At 37.1% G+C, this 20,637-nt stretch overlaps 1 protein-coding gene across 1 annotated transcript in view; it reads left to right on the top strand.

The window, feature by feature from the left end:
- The window catches only part of LOC101447972 (phospholipid-transporting ATPase ABCA3-like), a 310,634-nt gene that overhangs the window by 29,530 nt on the left and 260,467 nt on the right, over positions 1-20,637 (top strand). The window contains exons 2-4 of the mRNA XM_058286295.2: positions 10,959-11,046; positions 11,386-11,650; positions 17,835-17,962. Of these exons, the coding sequence (XP_058142278.1) occupies positions 10,987-11,046; positions 11,386-11,650; positions 17,835-17,962 (453 nt within the window). The 5' untranslated portion in view covers positions 10,959-10,986. The remainder of the gene's footprint in view (positions 1-10,958; positions 11,047-11,385; positions 11,651-17,834; positions 17,963-20,637) is intronic.

The raw sequence follows: 20,637 nt of genomic DNA, 5'->3' as shown, positions 1-20,637 counted from the left end.
GTATCAAACCTCCTATATGGTGAAGGGATCCCAATTGTTTGAACCACACCTGCTTCCCAAATAGTACCTTTTGAAGATGTTATTTTTAGTTAAGGTGTGACCCAACCAAATCAGGGTAGGCCTTTATCCATATTACTGGAGGCCTTAAAAAAAGAATTGTTAGTAAAGGCTGTAAAGGAGCTGGAATTCAGTGGAAACTGAAAGGTTAGGCGTAAGAAAAGAGAACTTGCTCTGTGGTGAGAGGCAGACAAAAAGCCAAAGAACCCCAATGACTGTGGAAAGCCAGAATGATACAGATTCCCAGGAGAAGGCATAGTGATACCTTGATTTTGGCCTTCTAGCTTCTGAAACCATGAGATAATAAAGGCTCGTTATTTAAGACAACCTATTGTGTATTTGTCATAACCGCCTAGAAAACTAAGGCAGTGCCCTTGTTGAAAAGCATCTGGCCATAGATGTGTGGACTTATTTTTGGACTTTCTATTTTATGCCATTGGTCTTTATGTCTAATCTCTAGCTGTAATACACTACTTTAAGTATTATAGCTTTATAGTAAGTTTCAAAACCAGGAAATGTTAGTCCTCTAACTTTGTTGTGCTTTGTCAAGATTATTTTGGCTATCGAGGACTGCTTACAATACTTAAGAATTTGAAGATTGGCTTCTCCATTTCTGCAAAAAAAATATTGTAGTATTGAGATAGATTTATATAATCTGGAAATTGATTTGGGAAGTATTGGCATTTTCCAATCCATGAACACCAGCTATCTTGTCATTTATTTACATCTTTAATTTCTTTCAGCAGTGTTTTGTAGTTTCAGTGAAGTCTTTCAACTCTTTGGTTAATTTATTCCTAGGTATTTTATTCTTTTAGAAGTTATTATAAATGGAATTGTTTTCTTAATTTCTTTTTCACATTATTCATTACTGGTATATGGAAACACAATTGATTTTTGTGTGTTGATCTTGTACCCTGCAACTTTGCTGATTTTGTTCATTAGTTCCAGTAACTTTCTTGTGAATTGTTTGTAATTTTCTATATATTGTATGTTGTTATCTGTGACTACAGATAGTTTTACTTCTTTCTCTCCAATTTAGATGCCATTTATTTCTTTTCCTTGGCTAATTACTCTGACTAGAACTTCCAGGAAAATGTTGAGTAACAGTGGTGCCAGTGCACATCCTTTTTTTCTTCCAGCTCTTAGGGGAAAAGCTTTCAGTTTTTCACTTGAATATGATGTTACCTGTGGCTTTTTCATAAATGCCCTTTAAGATGTTGAAAGAGTACCCTTCTATTTCTAATTTTTTTAGAGGTTTAACATGAAAGGATGTTGGACTTTGTCAAACACCTTTCCTGTATCAATTGAAATAGTCGTGTGTTTCCCTACTTATCTTACTATGTGGTGTATTACATTGGTTGATTTTCATATGTTGCCCTACCCTTGCATTCTTGGAAAATATCCCACTTGATCATGTGATATAAACCCTTTTAATATATAGTTTGATTCCATTTACCAATTTGAGGATTTTTACATCCATATTCATAAGAGATAATAAGAGATATTGGTCTGTAGTTTCCCTTACTTGATGTGATGTTCGTGTTTCAACTTGGCCAGCTTATGGTGTCCAGTTGTTTGGACAAGCAAGCACTGACCTAATAGTTCTGGGGGGATATTTTGTGGACTTAAATCATCAGTTAGTTGATTGTATTTGTGAATACATTCAACTGAAGAGATTGCCTTTAACCATGAGAGGTCTCCTCCAATCAGTTGAAGGCTTTAAAAGGAGAAGCAATGATTTCAGCAGCCAGAAGAGAAAATTTCAGTGTATCTCACTCAAGCCAGCCAGCTTCTCCTGGGGAATTCATTAAAAACCTTGATTACAGGGAAGCGGACTTGGCCCAGCGGTTAGGGCATCTGTCTACCACATGGGAGGTCTGCGGTTCAAACCCTGGGCCTCCTTGACCCGTGTGGAGCTGGCCCATGCACAGTGTTGATGCGCGCAAGGAGTGCCGTGCCACGCAGGAGTGCCCCCGCATTGGGGAACCCCACGCGCAAGGACTGCACACCATAAGGAGAGCTGCCCAGCACAAAACAAAGTTCAGCCTGCCCAAGAATGGCACCACACACACGGAGAGATGATGCAAAAAAAAGAAACACAGATTCCCAGTGCCACTGACAACTACAGAAGTGGACAAAAAGAACGGGCAGCAAATGGACACAGAGAACAGACAACTGGGCAGGGGAGGGAAGGGGAGAGAAATAAATAAAAATAAATCTTTAAAAAAAAACCAAAAACCTTGATTACAGTTCCCAGCTTGTGGCCTACCCTACAGAATTTGAACTTGACCATCCCCACAGTTGCATGAGACAATTCTAATAAAAATTTCATAATATTAATAGTTATTTCCTGTCAGTTATGTTTCCCTAGAGAACCCTGATTAACATTTGTGCTCTCTTTATCTGAATTTGGTATCAGGATAATGCTAATAGAATGAGTTAGGAAGTGTTCCCTCCTCTTCTATTTTTGGAAGAGTTTAATAAGGTTTGATGATAATATTTCTTTAAATGTTAGAGAATTCAACAGTGAATTCTTCTGGTCTTCAACTTTTTGCGGGGAGTGAGTGTTGATTACTGATTTAATCTCTTGTTGTAAATCTGTAGGGATTTTCTATTTCTTTTTGAGTCAATTTAGGTAATTCATATTTCTAGGAATTTGTCCTATTCATCTAGGTTACCTAATTTGTTGGCATTTGAGGTAATCTTTTCTCATCCTTTTTACTTTAGCAAGATCATTGGTAATGTCCCACTTTCACTCCTAGTTTTAGTTATTCATATCTTCTCTCTTTTGTTGTCATTCGGCAAGAAGTTTGTCGATTGGTTGAGCTTTACAAAGAACCAACTTTTGGTATCATTGATTCTATTATTTTTCTATTCTCTATTTCATTTATCTCTGCTCTTATCTTTTCTCATTTCCTTCCTTCTACTAACTTTTGGTTTAGTTTGCTCTTCTTTTTCTAGTCCCTTTAGGTGTGACATTAGGCTATTGATTTGTGTTCTTCTTTTTAAATAGGTTTTTACGGCTGCAAACATCCCTCTGAGCACTTCCTTTGTTGCACCCAATAAATTTTGGTATGTTATGTTTTCATTTTCATTCATCTCTGAGTATTTTCTTATTTCCCTTATTTCCCTGAGTATTTTCTTATTTCTTCTTTGAGGCAATGGTTGTTTAACATTGTGTTGTTTACTTTGAATGGATTATGCAAAGCATGGACTGTGTAACTCACAGACTCCAGTGGTGGAAGATAGACTGTGGGTAACAGAACAAATACGAGAATGTTTTCTCATCAACTACAAAAAATATTTAATACTAATACAGGGTGTTAATAATCAGGTGAGTTGGGGGAAAAATACACCAAATGTTAGATATGGGCTGTAGTTAGAGTATTTTGATGATATTCTTTCATAGTTTGTAACAAATGTTTCACAACAATGCAAGCTGGGAGCCCTGTATGAAAATAAGCATGTTTGTTTTTTAAGTTCATAATTGTACTATATACTTACTATTTATGTATATTCATTTATGAATGATATACTTCAGTAAGATTTTATAAAAAAGAATGTTGTTTATTTGCAATGTATTTATTAATTTTTCTATTTTTCCTGTTATTGATTTCTAGTTTTATTCCATTTTGGTCAGAGAAGATACTGTATATTTGATTTCAATCTTTATAGATTTGTTAAGACATCATTTGTCTCAGTTAACTTACAGTATATTCTGGAGAATGTTCCATGTGCACTTGAGAAAAGTATGTATTATACTATTATTGGGTGGAGTGTTAAAATATATATAATCCATTAGGTGTAATTGGTTATAGTGTTGTTCAAGACCTTTATTTTCTTTTTCATATTTTGCATAGACATTCTATCAATGATTGAATGTGATGTATTGACATGTCCAACTATTATTATGAAAGATAATTTTGCCACATTAGAATTCTTGATTGACAGTATTTTCTCTTTAAGGACTTCATATATGTCATTCTGCTGCCTTCTGGTTCAGTGGTTTATGATGAGAAATCAGCTACTAACCTTACTGAGGTTAATTCTCTATTGCTCCTTTCAAAATTCTTTATCTTTCTGTTTTGATATTTTGATTATATGTCTTGGAATAGGTCTATTTGAATTTATCCTGCTTGGAGTTTGTGAAATTCTTGGCTGTATATATCAATGCCTTTCATCAGGTTTGGAAAGTTTTTGACCATGTTCAAATACTTTTTCTGCACCTTTCTGTCACTCTTTTCCTTCTGGGACTCCCACGACAATATAAGGGAATGCTTGATGGTGTTGCAGAGGCAATGAAAATTGTTTTTCATCCTTTCTTCCTTGTGCTTATCACACTGCATAACTCCAATGGTCTTATCTTCAAGTTTGCTGATGCTTTCTTCTCCCTGCTTAAATCTGCTGCTTAATCCCACTATTGAGTTTTCATATCCATAATTTCTCTTGGGTTCCTTTTTATGATTTCTCTTTCTATTTTAAAAAGTTCAGACAGTTTTCCTGATTTCCTTTAGTTCTATGTCCATGGTTTCATTAACTCACTGATCATATTTAAGACAGTTGATTTAATGTCTTACTTAAATTTCCAATGTACGAGCTTATTCAAGGATGTTTTCTTTCAAATTCTTTTTCCTGTGAATGGACCGTACCTTCTTATTTCTTTGTGCGTGTTGTAATTTTTTACTGAGTATGGTACTTTCTGACTATTATGTTGTTTTAACTTTGGAAATCTAATTCTCTTACTGTCTGGAATTGCTGGGTTTTTGCTTATTGAAGGCTATTTGTGTCTTTTCCAAACTATTTTGTTCCCAAATGGGGAAAGGAAAGAAAAATGGGTACCGTCTCTTTAAGACTCCTTTGCTGCTTCTGCTTGCAGGGGTGGAGGATTGGGGATGGGGGGAGGCTTGAAACAGTAGGCACCCTCTCTGTTGGACCCCCAAGGATTAAAAGCAGTGATCAGAAATCAAACCACACACCCATCCCCATACAAGGTCCTTATTGCCAACCCTGGCACTGGAGATCTGGGCTTCAGTCCTCACAGCTGCCTGCCAACTATTTGGGGATTGGGGATTGGTGGCAGCTGTATGGGGAAGATGAAATTCACCAATATTTATCAGAGTTCACCAGCTGCTCATCCAATTCTATCCTGGATTCTTAAAGTGTTCCACTAGATTTTTTATTAGCTCCAAAATAGTTGATTCAGACAGTTCCTGCCAGTTCCATAGTTGTTTTGGTAGAGGAACAAATTCTTGGAGATGCCTACTCTAACATCTGCCCATAATACTCTCTTATCTCATTTTTTAAAGAAATCCTTTGGGTTTTTTTGTTTTGTTTTGTTTTTGAGGTGGAGGAACAGATTTATTACACGTGGGCCCAGAGGAGAGTCAATCTCCAAATTCTGAGCCCCATTTTTCAGTTTTCATAGGTTTATGTAGGATTTTATGTGGGATCAGCATGACTTTTGCTTATTGGCTAGCACTTTGCTAGGCAAAATTTTGCAAGCAGGGTTACCGAAGCAGAAGACAGGTACAAGGCGGTGGGCTGGTTTACAGAAGTGTGGGGCCAGAATGGTTTGTTGTATTACAGAAGCAGGGGGCAGGAGTCATTCATCTGATATTCTTCAGTAAGGTTCTTACAGGCTGATTTACAGAAGCAGGGGCAGGAGTGGCTCATTTGATATTTTTCCTGCGGGAAATCCTTTGTTTAAATGGTCATTCCCTCATATCTTTTCTTATTTTGTGCATTTATTATTTCCTACTCCTTTCTTGACTATGTTGATTAGGTTAACTAATTGTCCATTTAAAAATATTTTTCAGAGAATCAGAATTTTTACTTATTCTGCAGTTCTGTTTTTTTAACCTTATAATTTTCTGTTTCTATCTTTATTTTCTTCTTTTCATCTTTTTCAGTTTTATTATTTTTCTAGTTTATTTAAAGTGTTTCATTTTTCATTAATATTATAGATATTTATGTCTATATATTTACCTCTATCACTGTTTAATAAATGTATCCCATAGTTTTTGATTATTTATTATGGTCTTGTATGCCTTTAATTATTTTTTGTCTACTTGACTTTTCTATCAGTCATGTCCTTATATTTATTGTTTCTGGGCATCTTTTGTAGTTGGGCTTTATGTATTACTGGGTGCTATTACTGGGTAAGCTATTACAGCTTACTCATAAATTATGAACTTTAACAATATAGAGTGTCCTTTGACTTTGGGACCTGAACTTTATGGTATATACTCTATTATTGTTTGCACTTACCTGTTATAACTTGACATTTATATATAGCAAGTATATAATAAATGCTTTATCAGTTTTATTGAAGTGTATTTAGTTTTATTGAAGTATAATTTCAGATGGTAAAATGCTCAGAAGTTGGGTATACTGTTCAATCTATTTTGACAAATATATGTCAAAACACAAAATGATATACAGTCACCCCAAAAAGTTTTCTCATGCTTGGGTTTTGGGGCCATTTAAGATTACCACATATTTGGAGATTCACTAAAAGAACTCTCAGGACTCAGCATATATTTGTACTCGTGGCTAAGATTTATCATAGTGATATAGTAAGGATATGCAGTTGGATCATAAGGTAGAAAGACAGGTAGGGTCTGGAGGCATCCGTGTACAGATTTCTTTATACTTTCTCACTCCCATGAGGGATCACACAAAGTGTACTCTCCCTTCAGCAATGAAAATGTACCAACATGTGTGAATGTTAGAGCATCTTTCTGCTCAAGGAAGCCCTTTACAGACTCATTGCCCAAGGTTTTGATTGGGGGCTGGTCACATGTGCACTCTTTGTCTGTCATGTATCAAAATTCTATAATCCCAGAAAGAAAGCACGTGTTCATCATAAACCACATTGTTTGCACAAACAGTCTAGACACAGTGAGCACCACCCTTATTAGTTAGGGAAGGGAGGGAACCCTCCTGAAATCCAAGTTTTCAGATGCCTTCCAAGGGCCAGCTTTGCAAGCAGTGTTTTCTAAAGATAGCAGTTGCAGGCCTGCTATGTTAACTTTTCTGCACAATGTCCTTTCTAAGTCAGTTCCTCTTTTCCTCCAGAACCAACTGTTGATCCAATTTTTATCACAATAGGTTAGTTTTGTCTATTTTAAAATTTCTTGTAAATACAGTATATGCTTTTTATATCTGGGTTCTTCCACACGTTTTTGAGATTTATCCATGTTGTTGCATGTATCAGTAGTTCATTCTATTTATTGCTGTGTTATATTCCATTTTATGAATATACTATTTTCGTTTACCACTTTTTTTATTCTATTGATGGATATCTGGGTTGTTACAAATTTTTTACTATTACAAATAAGGATGCTAAGAACATTCTTATGAAAGGCCTTTTTGTATGTGTTAATATATGTTTCTATTCCTCTTAGATAAATGCCTAAAAGTATAATTACTAGATCATATGATAGTCAAGGTTTCTCAACCTTGGCACCATTGACATTTTAGTCAGATAATTCTTTGTTATGGAGGAGCTATCCTATGCATTGTAGGATCTTTAGCAGCTCCCTGGTATCTAGCTACTTGATGTGCTAAATGTCTTCTGGGAGGCAAAAGACCTCCAGGCTGAAAACCACTGGGATAGATGTACCTATGTTTAACTTTTTAAGAAACTGCTGAAATTTACAGTGTTTGTACTGTATTATACTCTCACCAGTAATATATGAGACTTTTTGCTCTACATTCTCTCAAACATTTGGTATTGCCAGTCTTTTAGTGATTCCTGTGTGTTTGTTGAGACTCCATGGTTTTAATTTGCATTTTGCTTATGACTTATGATGTTAAGGAGTGCTTTTGTGCTTTTTGGCCATTTATGTGGCTTTTTTTATTGTCTATTCAGATCTTTTGCCCATTTTTTCCTATGTTTTTTTAATTTAAGTTAATAGATCACACTGAACGTTACATTAAAAAACATTTAAAAAAAACAAAAAAAATTATAGGTTCCCATATAACCCTCTCCCCACCCCTCCCACCTCATCATTTTGTAGATTGTATTTTTTTGAAGATATATACATCACATAAAAAAATGTTACATTAAAAAATATAAGAGGTTCCTGTATACTCCCTACCTTCCCCACCCTACTTCTCCCACACCAACAACCTCCCCCATCATGTGGCACACTCATTGCACTCGGTGAACACATTTTGGGACACTGCTGCACTACATAGATAATAGTTTACCCTGTAGTTCACACTCTCCCCTAGTACATTCAGAGGGTTATGGCAGGATATATAAAGTCCAGCATCTGACCCTGAAATATCATTTAGAACAACTCAAAATCCCAAAAATACCCCCATATCACATCTCTACTTCCCTCTCCCTGCCCTCAGCAAATACTGTGGCCACTTTCTCCACTTTGATGCTAAAATTTCTTCTATTACTGGTCACAATAGTCTTATAGTAGAATATCAGTAAGTTCTAGTCCATATTTTATTCCTTCATTTTGTGGACCCTGGGACGGTGATGCCCTCTCCACCTCTAGATCAAGAGGGGGCTTAGATCCCACATAGATGATGGATGCAATTCCTCTGCTTACAGTTGTAGGCACTCTTGATTCCCTGGTGTGGTGGTTGACCATCTTCACCTCCCTGTTAACTGACCTGGGTAAGACCAATGAACCAAAGAGTAGGAGTCGCCACTCTGCTGAGGCTCAGAGCCCAGCTGTCACATGGGCAGTCCAGAGATTCCTGAGTATGCACCATTCCTAGCACCAACCACAGGTTTAGTAAAAGTGACAGAAGAGGCATGTGTAGAAAAGTCACATCTGAGTCCAGCTCCATCACGCTCAGGAGCACAAATTCCAAAGTAGGGCCCTCTGCCATCGCATAGAACTCCAAATCCATCTGTCATGACCATATACCTTGTGGATCTCCATAGCCTTCAGGAGAACCCAGTGCCTTGGGATGTAACTACTTTGGATTTTTCTTGGGTCCTACTGAGGTGTGCGTAAGCACAACCCCTCTGATGACCTCCTGACTCTTTTTGGAAGACTCTTAGCCATATAAACTCATTTGTCTTTGCCATTTCCCCCTTTTATTCAATCTTTTGCCCATTTTTTAGAAATTGGGTTGTTATCTTCTTATTCTTGAGTTGAAACAGTGCTTTATATACTCTGGATACAAGTCTTTTGTTAGATATATGTGTTGCAAATATTTTCTACCAGTTTGTGACTTTCCTATTTATCATGTTCGTGATAGTTTTAGATGAGCAGAAATTTTAAATTTTGATTAAGTCCAAATTATCAGTTTTTTCTTTTTGGTTTGTGTCTTTTGCATCCATCTTAAGACATACCTGCCAGGAAGCAGATGTGGCTCAACTGATAAAGCATCCACCTACCACATGGGAGGTCCAGGGTTCAAACCCAGGGCCTCCTGACCTGTGTGATGAGCTGGCCCATGGGCAGTGCTGATGCTCACAAGGAGTGTCATGCTGCGAAGGGGAACCCCACGCGCAAGGAGTGCACCCCGCAAGGAGAGCCACCCTGCGTGAAAAAAGTGCAGCCCGCGCAGGAGTGGCACCACTGACAAGAATACAAGCAGACACAGAAGAACACACAGCAAATGGACACAGAGAGCAGACAATGGGGGGAGGGAGAATGGAGAGAAATAAAAAATAAATAAATAAAAATAAATAAAATAAATCTTTAAAAAAAAAAGGCATACCTGCCTACTCAAGGTCACAAAAGTATTCTCCTTTTTGTCTTGTAGCTATATTAGTTTAGCTCTTATGTAGGTCTAGAAGCCGTTCTCCCTACTACCTGCTTTGACACTAGGCTCTAAGCTAATGCCCTTCTGTGGAATTTCTAAAATTTTTTTAAAAAGTATAGCTAACATAGTTATTTTAACTTTTGCTTCTGACAATTCCACTCCATAAAAAAGGGGTGCCAGACATTATATATATACTTTTAATTGCTTGTAGGAAGAATTGACTCCAGGATGATATTACCTTCAGAGAGGATTTATTTTTCATACCAGATACCTGTGGGCACTTACAATCTGGAATTACCTTAATTGGGTTTCAAGAATTGAGATTATTTAGAGCTGGGCTGCAATCCCTTTGAAGGCCTGTCTCCTTCAGGTTCATCCTTACTGGTATGGTGAAATCCCAATATAATGCTTCCCCTTCCCAGCTCTGAATTCCAGCTCTTCAGTTTTCTATTATCCAGATTTTACATTAAAGGAAATAGACACAAGAATTGAAATAGCATGTTCAAGATCACACAAGTGGTGGTAGAGCTGAGATATGCATTAATACCCACATGGTCTGACTTCAGATCCTGGGTTAACAACCCTGCGCACCATCCACACACTGTGAGGAAAGGGTTTGATTTGCTTTGTTTCCCACTGTACACCTACACCTAATGTGGCCCATAGTAAGATATTTATTAAATATAATATTCAATAGATATTTATTAAATATAAGAATGAATCTTTTTCCATGTGAAGTATTATTAATGGTCTTTACTTAATATCTGCCAAATTATTGAACATTTGGCTTATGTGATTTTGCATATTATTTGTTATTTTACTGATGTTGGTGAACTATTTGTTTTTGTGTTGTTTCTTAGTATTTTATTGGCAGTTGGGAAAACCGTCACCCAAATTTGCCTGAAATCTTACACCTTACTGATCTTTGTTTTGTCATTGCTTGGTATTTTGTACATATTAGAAATTCAACAGATATTGACTAAAAATATAAGAATAAACAACATCTTAAATATTTTCTTTGTTTCAAATGTTTATTCTTGTCATCTTTTAAGTGTGATTAGAAAATTAAGTAGGAGAATGAAATAATCCTGTTTGTCTAAAAATTTACATTTTATCAGGCGATCTTAATTTTATTTTTTAAATCTTTACTTCCGCCATAGAGTTGAACTTCCACTCTGCTTTAGAAGAATGGATTTTTTGGAGATCAACAAATTTATGATTCTGATCTGGAAGAATTTAATTTTAAAGGTAGGTTGAGGTATCAATGTGAAATTGTTTCAAAGGCTATGAGACCTCCAGGAAAGATTCTGACAGCTCAATCACTGTGTTTCTATTTATATTGTTTTACTTTTCTCTAAGACTGGGCGTGTCTCTTCTAGATCTAAAGAGTACTCACAGTGGGGATTATAGCAGAATGTAATAGAGAAAGGAGAAGAAAGACAGTCCAGGGAACTATTGCTATTATAGAAGCTGTAAGAAACTTGATATAAAATAATTAGCCGTTTGCAAAGTTAATGAACTCTTAGAGTAATTAACACAGTCCTGTTTTAGCATAATTAACACATGCCTGTTTTTTTCCTCTTCCAGAGACGGCAATTTATTCTTTTAGTTTTGGAAATCAGCCTAATGTTTCTATTTGCTACTTTGCTTTTGGTCACACGCTACTTAGTTGCAATACACCAGTATGGACCGTTTAGATACTCAGCTCAACCCCTCGATGAACTGCCTTCATTCGTCACAGCACCCGTCTCTTTTCCTGGTAACTGGGAAATAGCTTATGTGCCTTCCAAAAGTGCTGCGGTAAAGACTATCATTGAAAATATGATAAATGATATAAACATCAATATCAAAGGTTAGAAATTAAGGTTTTCTGAAAAACATATTATTAAATTGTTTTAGAGGAGACACATTTATAACCTTTGTAAGTGGGTATTAATTTCCTGAATAAAACCATGTAGGAGATCCTTGCAATCAGGTATCAACCTCCTAACTATAATATCATGGACTTTGTTAAATGTAAGAGTTAAATTTATGTAAAATATTTTCTTATCTTTTCCATAGAGCCCAAAATGAATAGTAATATTTAAAAACTAGGTAATTGATTTACTTTATTCCAAATAAATTTACAGTTCTGTGAAAATGAGTCTTTCTCTTGTTTCTTAAACCTGGGTAAGTATAACTGCAGGGGTATATGATGATGTGCCACGGTATCCAAAGGCATAGGATAGGTATGAGACCTCATTTTGGATGGATTTACTCAGTACTCAGAACTCAGTTATTTAAAACGTTGTTTATAAAAAAATGTTGCACAAATCATATGTGAATGTATTAGAGAAGACTCAAACTACAGAGAATTATTTTAAAAGTTTCCAGTTCCTCATTTACCCTCAAATTCCAGACACATTTCTCTCCTCTTTCTCCTAAACTGTCAGAAGTATGGTGAACATGCCTGTAATACTGCCCCCCTTATATATGTTTATATGTATGTATGTATCTGTATATTTTGTGTGTGTGTGTGTGTATATATATATATATGAATTTATCCAGTTGTGGGTTTTTCTAATTATCCTTTTTGTTTCTCAAAAGTCCTTGAGAGTTATTGAGTATAGATGCCAGCTCAAAACATTTCTTATTTTAAAACAAACCCTGAAGTGGAAGAATACAAAATTCCCAATAATTATTTTCTTAAACTTTTTACTATGAAATAATTTTCTGACTTTTTTATAGGACAATTGGAAAAATAATACAAAACTCATATAGAGAACTCTACTATTTCTCCTCATTTTCACCAGAATAATATTATTTTCTGTTTTTTAAAAAAATAATAGCCATTCTAGTAAGTGTGAGCTGTTATCTCATTGTGGTTTGATTTGCATTTCTCTAATGCTGATGATGTTGAGCATTTTTTCATGTCTTATTATCCATTTGTATACCTTCATTGAGAAATGTCTATTGAAATCATTTGTGCATTTTTAAATTGGGTTGACCTTTTGTTGTTGCGTTTTAGGAGGTCTTTATAAATTCTGGATCTTAAGCCTTTATCAGACATATTCTTTCCAAATACTTTTTTCCATTCTGTTGGTTGTCTTTTCGCTTTCTTGACAAAGACCTTAGATGCACAGAAATATTAAATTTTCATAAAATCTAGTTCATCTGTTTTTTCTCTTGTTGCTTGTTACTTGCTTTTATTTCTAGGCAATAAAGTCTTAGAATTCATTGCCTAATACAAGGTCCCACAGATATTCCCCTTTTGTTCACCTCCAAGAGTTTTAAAGGTTTAGATCTCCCAGTAATATTAAAAATATAAATCACAAATGTTTCAACAAATTTAGGGCCTGCCACAGACAATTTTGAGTTACCAAAAGTATTTTCTAAATTTCCAGTCTGATTTCTTCTTTGATTCATGGGATTTTTAGAAATGTGTCGCTTAACTTCCAAACATTTGGGTATTATTACCTTTTTTTTATTGATGTCTTTTAATATTTTAATTTCCTTTAATGAAATTAACTTTAACTTACTCTGTGATTTTAGTTCCTTGAAATTTTGAGAATTGTTTATTGCTACAATGTGGTACATTTTTATCTCTGTTCCATGTGCATTTGTAAGAATATATATTCTTTAGGTTTTGGAGATAGGGTTATATAAGTGTCATCTAGGTCAAGTCACTTAATAATGTTTTTCAAGTCTTCTTATTTTTTTTTTCATTTATTTTTCTCTCCCCTTCCCCCTGCCCCCCCCCCCCCCATTGCCTACTCTCTGTGTCCATTCACTGTGTGTTCTTCTGTGTCCACTTGTGTTCTAGTCAGCAGCACTGGGAATCTGTGCCTCTTTTAGTTGCATCATCTTGCTGCATCAGCTCTCCGTGTGTGCAGTGCCACTCCTGGGCAGGCTATCCTTTCTTCATGTGGGGTGGCTCTCCTTGCAGGGCGCACTCATTGCACGTGGAGCTCCCCTACATGGGGGACACCCCTGAGTGGCACGGCACTCTTGCGCACATCAGCACTGCACGTGGGCCAGCTCACCACATGGGTCAGGAGGCCCTGGGTTTGAAACCTGGACCCCCCATGTGGTAGGCAGACGCTCTATCTGTTGAGCCAAATCTACTTCCCTTATTATTGTTTTCTGTCTGCTTGTTCTATCAACTATTGAGAAAGTATTAAAATTTCCAACTAGGAATTTGAATTTGGCTATTTTTCCTTGATCCTTTGGATTGAAATAAATACAAAATTGATTTTCTTCACCAAAAATGGCATATAAACCACAAAAAATTAATTTTGTAGGCTTTCCAAGTTTTGCTTATAAATCAAGATGAGGCAGTAAATATAGTCACGGAAATAGACAGAAGAGATTTTGTCTTGACCATGAAACAGAAGTGTTCAACATGTACCTGATAAGAAGCTTATGAAGGTAGACTCAACGAAGGAGTGTTAACAGCAACAACCAAATGTGGAAAAAGACATTTGAACTGTAACTTGCTCCTTTAGGTTTATGTTTTTTAAATTAAATGCAGTTTGTGATCTTTCCATTGAATTGTTTTTAAAATAATATTTTCATTCCTGGAATTTCCATTTATCCCTGTTTTTAATAGACTGCAGATCCCCAGCAAAATGTTCGATTTTTAATTTATTAACCATATTATCTATAATTTCTTTAAAGTGGCTGCCAGAAAATTCTAGTATTTAATCATTTGTATATATATTTTTGCTTTAGTCCCATTTTATAGCATGTCTTGTATATTTTTATAAAATGCTAGATATTGTGGATGAAACATTTTAAAAGCTCTTGAGGCATTTCTTTATCCAAGGAATGTTCAGTTTTATCCTGGATGGTCATGGAAGTACTGGTGTATCACTTTATCTTGTTTAAGGTTTGTTTTGGTCATCTTTTAAACTTTTTTTTTTTTACTTCTGAGCATCCTCTCGAGTTCTAATGCACTGCACAGTCCTTACTTCTAGGGAATGGCCTTTCTAGACTCTCGTTTGAATGTGTGGGGTGTTTATTAAGACCTCTTTACCTTTATGGGGCTTAAACACCATTCTCTGTTTCCTCTTTATTACCCAGCTGCTGAAATCACTGCTCGGCATTTTTGCCTGCCAGCTGCTGTTATCTTCGTGGCTTCTTAAAGTCTCATCCCGTGTATGCTCAGTTTAGTAGTTGGTCAAGCACTGAAAGGAAATTTACAGGCCCGTTTTTCACCTCACTTCTCTACTGTTCTATTCTCTTTGGGATTTCACCTTCTAAGTCTCGACCATTTTGGCAGTCCGGAACTCTGAATGCTTTCTGTTCAGTTAAGTCTGCAGCTTTCTGCGGATGCTTTTAGGGAATAAATCAGGGTGATGTGTATGTCCCTCTTTTCAAGAATTATAACTCCCTAAGTCCCGCTCATGTTGGTTTGTTTATTTTGTCCAAATTTTTTGCAGAAAGAAGTTAGTCTAATATAAACTATTCCATCATAGCTAAAACTATAAGTCCTCATATGAGAATTTGAAAACTGTCTTCTAGTAATATCCAGTTTTATTAATATCTAGAATAAAGTCTTTAATTGTTGATTCATCAGAATTTATTGAGGCTGTTTTGTGTGTTCTAACACATGATGGAGTTTTGTAAAAATTGCTAATGTGATATGTAATGATGTGTATTTTGACAAGTCATGTAGGAGATGGCATTTAGGAATTTCCCAGATTTTCTTGTTCTTACCCTTCCCACTGGATTTCAGCCACATTTCAGGGATGAGCCATTACCGCACCTGCCTTACCTGACATCCTAACTACTCCAAATCTCTGAGCCTCCACTGAGACAAGAATGGCTTCCATCACATCTGCTTTGGTGGGATCCACAGCAATTCCAATGCCGAAGCCTAACCTATTTGATCTATGGAGATTTTGGCTTCCTCAGTGGCTCCTAGAAGGGCCAGGGAGCACAGGCCTGAAATCAGAGGAGTTAACACCCTTTGGGGCAAAATTCGACAAGTGAAAGACAGATATGGGAAGGAACTAACAGATAAATTCCTTGTTCTTCCTCCTCAGGCAAAAAGACTTCTAAAGAGCCTCTTGTTATAGTTCTTGTTATGCTGTATCTAACTTCATAATGTGCCACCTTGTGTTGCTTCCCCATCTTCTGATCTCTCTTCCCCAAAACTTGTACTGGGCTAAGCAAGTGAGATGTCTAGGATACAAAATTTAAAGAGATAATCACTTAGCCTTGCACAACTCTTAAGAGTGAGGTCTTCCTTAAATTTTGTACACTATTTACCTTGATTGCCTCACCCTCATCCCAGCTATGCACTTCCCTTTTCTCCTTTTTCTTCTGTCCTGGGATTCCTCATCCTCTAGGAAAGCACTGGCATGTAAATTTGCCTAAAAGTCTGTTTTCAGGGGAATATAGGCAAAGATATTTGCCTAGCTCTATGAAGTAAAGCCCTCAAAACACATAAACTCACACTTACATACTCTCACACTGCTTCTTGAGCATGTAACACCTGCCTCGAAGCCCAGATCAGGGAGAGTTACCCTAAGAATCAGTTCTCTAGACAGGGAAATACCTGTACCAACCTAGGATTATTGGGTAACATCAGGACAAAGCTGAAATCCTAGCGTGCTGGAGATCAATCAGGAGTTAATGTAAGTGTACTGATGGATCCCTCCAGACTTCCTCAACACTGTAGAGGCCAGACAACTACAAAGAATTGTTGTTATTCCCACAAAAGTCAGTGCTTAAGGCAAAAAAGATTAGGAAGTTCCTTGGGGCATAAGAAATAAATGAGTGAGTTGAATGTTTAGGCTCAGATTCAAAAGTAGAGGCTGGGTTTACAGCTTTTATCTACCTGTCTGCATGCACTTAGAAGACCAGATGCCAGTGCCTAGGTTTTTGTACCTCTTCCCAGGTAGACATTTTTAGCCAAGGCAGCTGATGTTCAACGATGAGTATGCAGGAAAAATATTTGCAGCATCTGAAAAGTTCAGGACTATGAAAAGAGGAAGGCTAATGGAACCACCTGTAAGAGGAAAAGCAGAGTTAATTAACTACTAGAAGGGGAAGGAGAGTACTTACTCAGGTATGCACCAACCCAGCTCTACTAATTGCTCTTGGCTCCCCATGCCAGCTGGGTTTCAGTTCTGCCAAATGCTACCCCATTGTCCCAAGCTAATGCAATTGCTTTTTTATGCATGGAATACTTGAAAGAACAACTATATCCAGTCTGGGTTTCAAGGAAATGGTTGAAATTTTCAGGTATACGTGTGTGCGCGCGCATGCACATGTGTGTATGTTTAATGTCTACTTGTTGGGGCTAAGAAAACTGGGTATATGTTAGTATAAAAAAGTTGCAAGTTATATTCTTTTAGGATTGGGATTTTTTGCCAGGTTGCTAGGATGGATGGTGGGAGAAGCAAATGAGTTGAAGAATTTGAAGTTATTGAAGTGCTAGACTTGGAAGATATTACAGTCATTTTAATTTTAATTATGTTAAATTTAATTTATGCTCAATTTACTGATGGATCACTTCATATAGTGAAACTGCACAGTGGTTTCATTTCCCAAGTGCTGAGTATTTTTAATTCTAATATTAGAGATTCTCACGGTATAGTACTTTGAATTGGGTGCATAAATAAATTTTGTTATCATTTTTCTTTAAGATAGAAATTTCAAAAGTTCAATCCTTTATCCCTTAGCTTACTTTAGTATGCAGTTAATTATAATAATTATTTTAAACTTGCGTAAAACTTTTTTAATCTTCTAAAAAGTGTTATCCAACCCAAATATCCATTAATTTGTTCATATCAGATTTTTTTTCTTTCCAAGAGACCTGGGGCTGGGGATTGAACCCCAGACACCATGTGTGGGAAGCCAGTACTCAACCACTGAGCTATGTTGGCTCCCCTCATTAACTTTTTTATGCCAGTGTGTGAGCAATAGCATTTTGAAATTTATATTTTGATAGCCTTCCATCCGTCTACAGTGGTGTGCCATTTTACAGATAGGAAGGGGTGTCAGACATTTATGTGGCCAGCTAACATTAGATTTTTCTCTCTCTACAGTTCAAGGCTTTTCTTCAGAAAAAGATTTTGAAGATTATGTTATGTATAAAAATAACTCTAAAAAAATGCTGTTTGCTGTGGTTTTTGATCACAACTTCAAAAATAGCTTTGATCCCCTGCCACTTAAGGTAAGAAAACTTTATGTAGAAGCCTCATAATTGTACTTCCAATTTCAGGGATTTAATGAGGTTAAATAATTCTGTTAATTATCCCCTTTTATATGTGGGAAAACTGTAACTTGCCCCAAATTGTACTGCCTGTACATGACAGAACAGGGTATGAACCCAAATCTAATTAAGTGTCTGTGCACTTAGCCAGTACTTTATGCTGAAGGAGAAAGACTTGTGCTCATTACCTATCAGGCCTTAGTTTGTAAATCAAAATCATAGAAAACATTGATAAATAAGGATGTTACTTTTGCCACAGTATCTGATAATGGCAGCTGTCTCTAGTCTTGCCAGTGATGGTGAAGGAAATACACATTTCCTTAAAGACCTATGTCCTAGAGCTGGTTGGTCTACACTAGTAGGGAGCCCCACACTGAAAAGTTCTCTTTTTTAAAAGTGAATCACATAATTTCCTTCCTAAATCTAAATCTAGAAAATAACTAGTCAGGCTGAATAAGAATTAGGATATCTGAATGTTGCAGCAAAGCCAGGAGTTCTGAGTGGCAGAAAATCCCAAATGGCACTTGGAGAGGTGGAGGAACAGATTTATTACATGTGGGCCAAGAGGAGAGTTAATCTCCAAATTCTGAGCCCTGTTTTTCAGTTTTCATAGGTTTATATAGGATTTTATATGGGACTAGCTTGACTGTCACTTATTGGCTAACACATTGCTAGGTGAAATTTTGCAAGCTGGGTTACAGAAGCAGAATGCAGGTGCAAGGTAGTGCTTTTGTGGCCTGATTTACAGAGACGGGGCAGGAGTGGTTTGTTAGATTACAAAAGCAGGGAGCAGGAGTTGTTTGTTTGATATTCTCCTACAAGGCCATGTTCTCACGGGCTGATTTACAGAAGTGGGGGCAGGAGTGGCTGGTTAGATATTTTTTCTGCAAGGTTATGCTTTTTTATTTCTCAACAATTCCCCTCCTTTAATGCCCTTATAATTTTTATAGGGCATTACTCCAGCTAAGTGGAGAAACAATTTAAGGTAGTAAAGCATTTTTACAAAGCACAAGTATGTTATTAAGATTAATATTATTTTAACTACATTCCAGTCTCTGGGAGCTATAGTTGTTAATTCAGTCCCAAACAGTAATCCAGCAGTTTGAAGTGGAGCAGGAACTATAGGGAAAAAGAGTCCATCTAGTCAGGTGATGGCAATCCTTGGTAGCTCCAGGCAATTCAGGTTTTCAAGGGACAGTCAGGTACAGGGTGAGTTGTCCAGTTGTCTTGTTTTTTTTGTTGTTGTTGTTGGATTATGCCCTTTTAACTCTAGTATGATGAATCCAAGGGGCAATACCTGAAACTTTGAGAGCAGTGGGGGTTACAAGGGTAACAGTATGTGGGTCCATCCAGGTGGGCTGGAGAGGTTCCTTTTTTCAGTCTTTAACCCAAACTAGGTCTCAGGGCAAGTGTGGGTGTACTGGGTGGCCTAATGGGATGGGATCCTGAGACAGGACAGTTTTGTGTATTTGGGCTAGGGTTTTCCTAACTGCTGGAGGGTAGAATCCAGGCCAGTTTTTCCTAGGAGCCTGAGATTTCCATTGAAGGTTTGAATAATTGGGGATTGTTGTTTAAACAGAATTTCAAAAGGTGAATAGCCTGAAGGTCCAGGGGTGTGTCTGACTTTAGGCAGGGCTAATGGGAGCAGATTTACTCACTGGAGGGTTTTTACAGAATTTGGCTAGGGTGGTTTTGAGGGTTTGATTCATGCATTTTACTTTCCCTGAACTCTGCGGCTTATATGCTGTGTGGAGTTTTTACTTTATTTCTGACATTTTGCTAGCTCTTGGATGATGGCTGCCATGAAAGCTGGGCTATTGTTGCTGCCTATGGATAAAGGTATCCTGTGCTCGGAGCAAAGCTTTAGTTACTTCTCTTGCTTTTCAGTGCAGGTGGGAAAGGCTTTGACCCAGCTCAAGAAGGTACACATTATTACTTATAAGTACCTATACCCTCGACTTGTTTTTTTCTGTAAAGTCCATTGTTAAGTTTTCAAAAGGGGCAGTTCCTGTGTGTTGGATGCTGGCTGGGGCCTGGGAACCTTGGGGGGTGGGGGGGGGGATTGTTTTTAGTGCAGGTTTGGCATCGGCTGCTATCGGTGGTGCAGAGCAAGGTCATCCGGGAAATGTAGTAATATTTTCTGAGCAGGCCTTTTAAAGCAGTCTTTTCCAAGTGTGTGAGCTGATGGTATTGTTGAACAAGGGTGTAGGCGGCCCCCTTTGGGATGAAGACTCACCCATCCGGGAGTAGCCAGTTTTCTCTAGGGTTTGGTGCCATTTTTTTCTCTTTGCCCACTTTTGTTTCTCCTGGGTATAGTTTAGTTTTTCAGTGTGTTGCCCAAAAAGGGACAGGTGAGGCACCAGCAGTGGGACTTGCAGTTTGAGGGCTTTCTTGGCTGCCTGTAGAGCCCCTTCATCGGCTAGTGTATTTCCTTTAGTAACTGCATCTGTTCCCTTCTGATGTCCCCGACAGTGGATGACAGTGATTTTGCTTGGCTTCCAGACTGCCTCCAGCAGTTGAAGGATTCTCTCCTTATTTTTTCATTTCTTTTTCCCCTGCAGTTAGGAATCTCCTTTCCTAATAAATTCCTCTATGGGTATGCACAGTAGTGAACGCATACTTAGAATTAGTGTAAA

This window comes from Dasypus novemcinctus, chromosome 23, assembly GCF_030445035.2.
Source record: "Dasypus novemcinctus isolate mDasNov1 chromosome 23, mDasNov1.1.hap2, whole genome shotgun sequence".
In the NCBI taxonomy this organism is placed as follows: Eukaryota; Metazoa; Chordata; class Mammalia; order Cingulata; family Dasypodidae; genus Dasypus; species Dasypus novemcinctus.
Note: the sequence above shows the minus strand (reverse complement) of the source record. Positions and strands in the feature narration are given on the sequence as shown.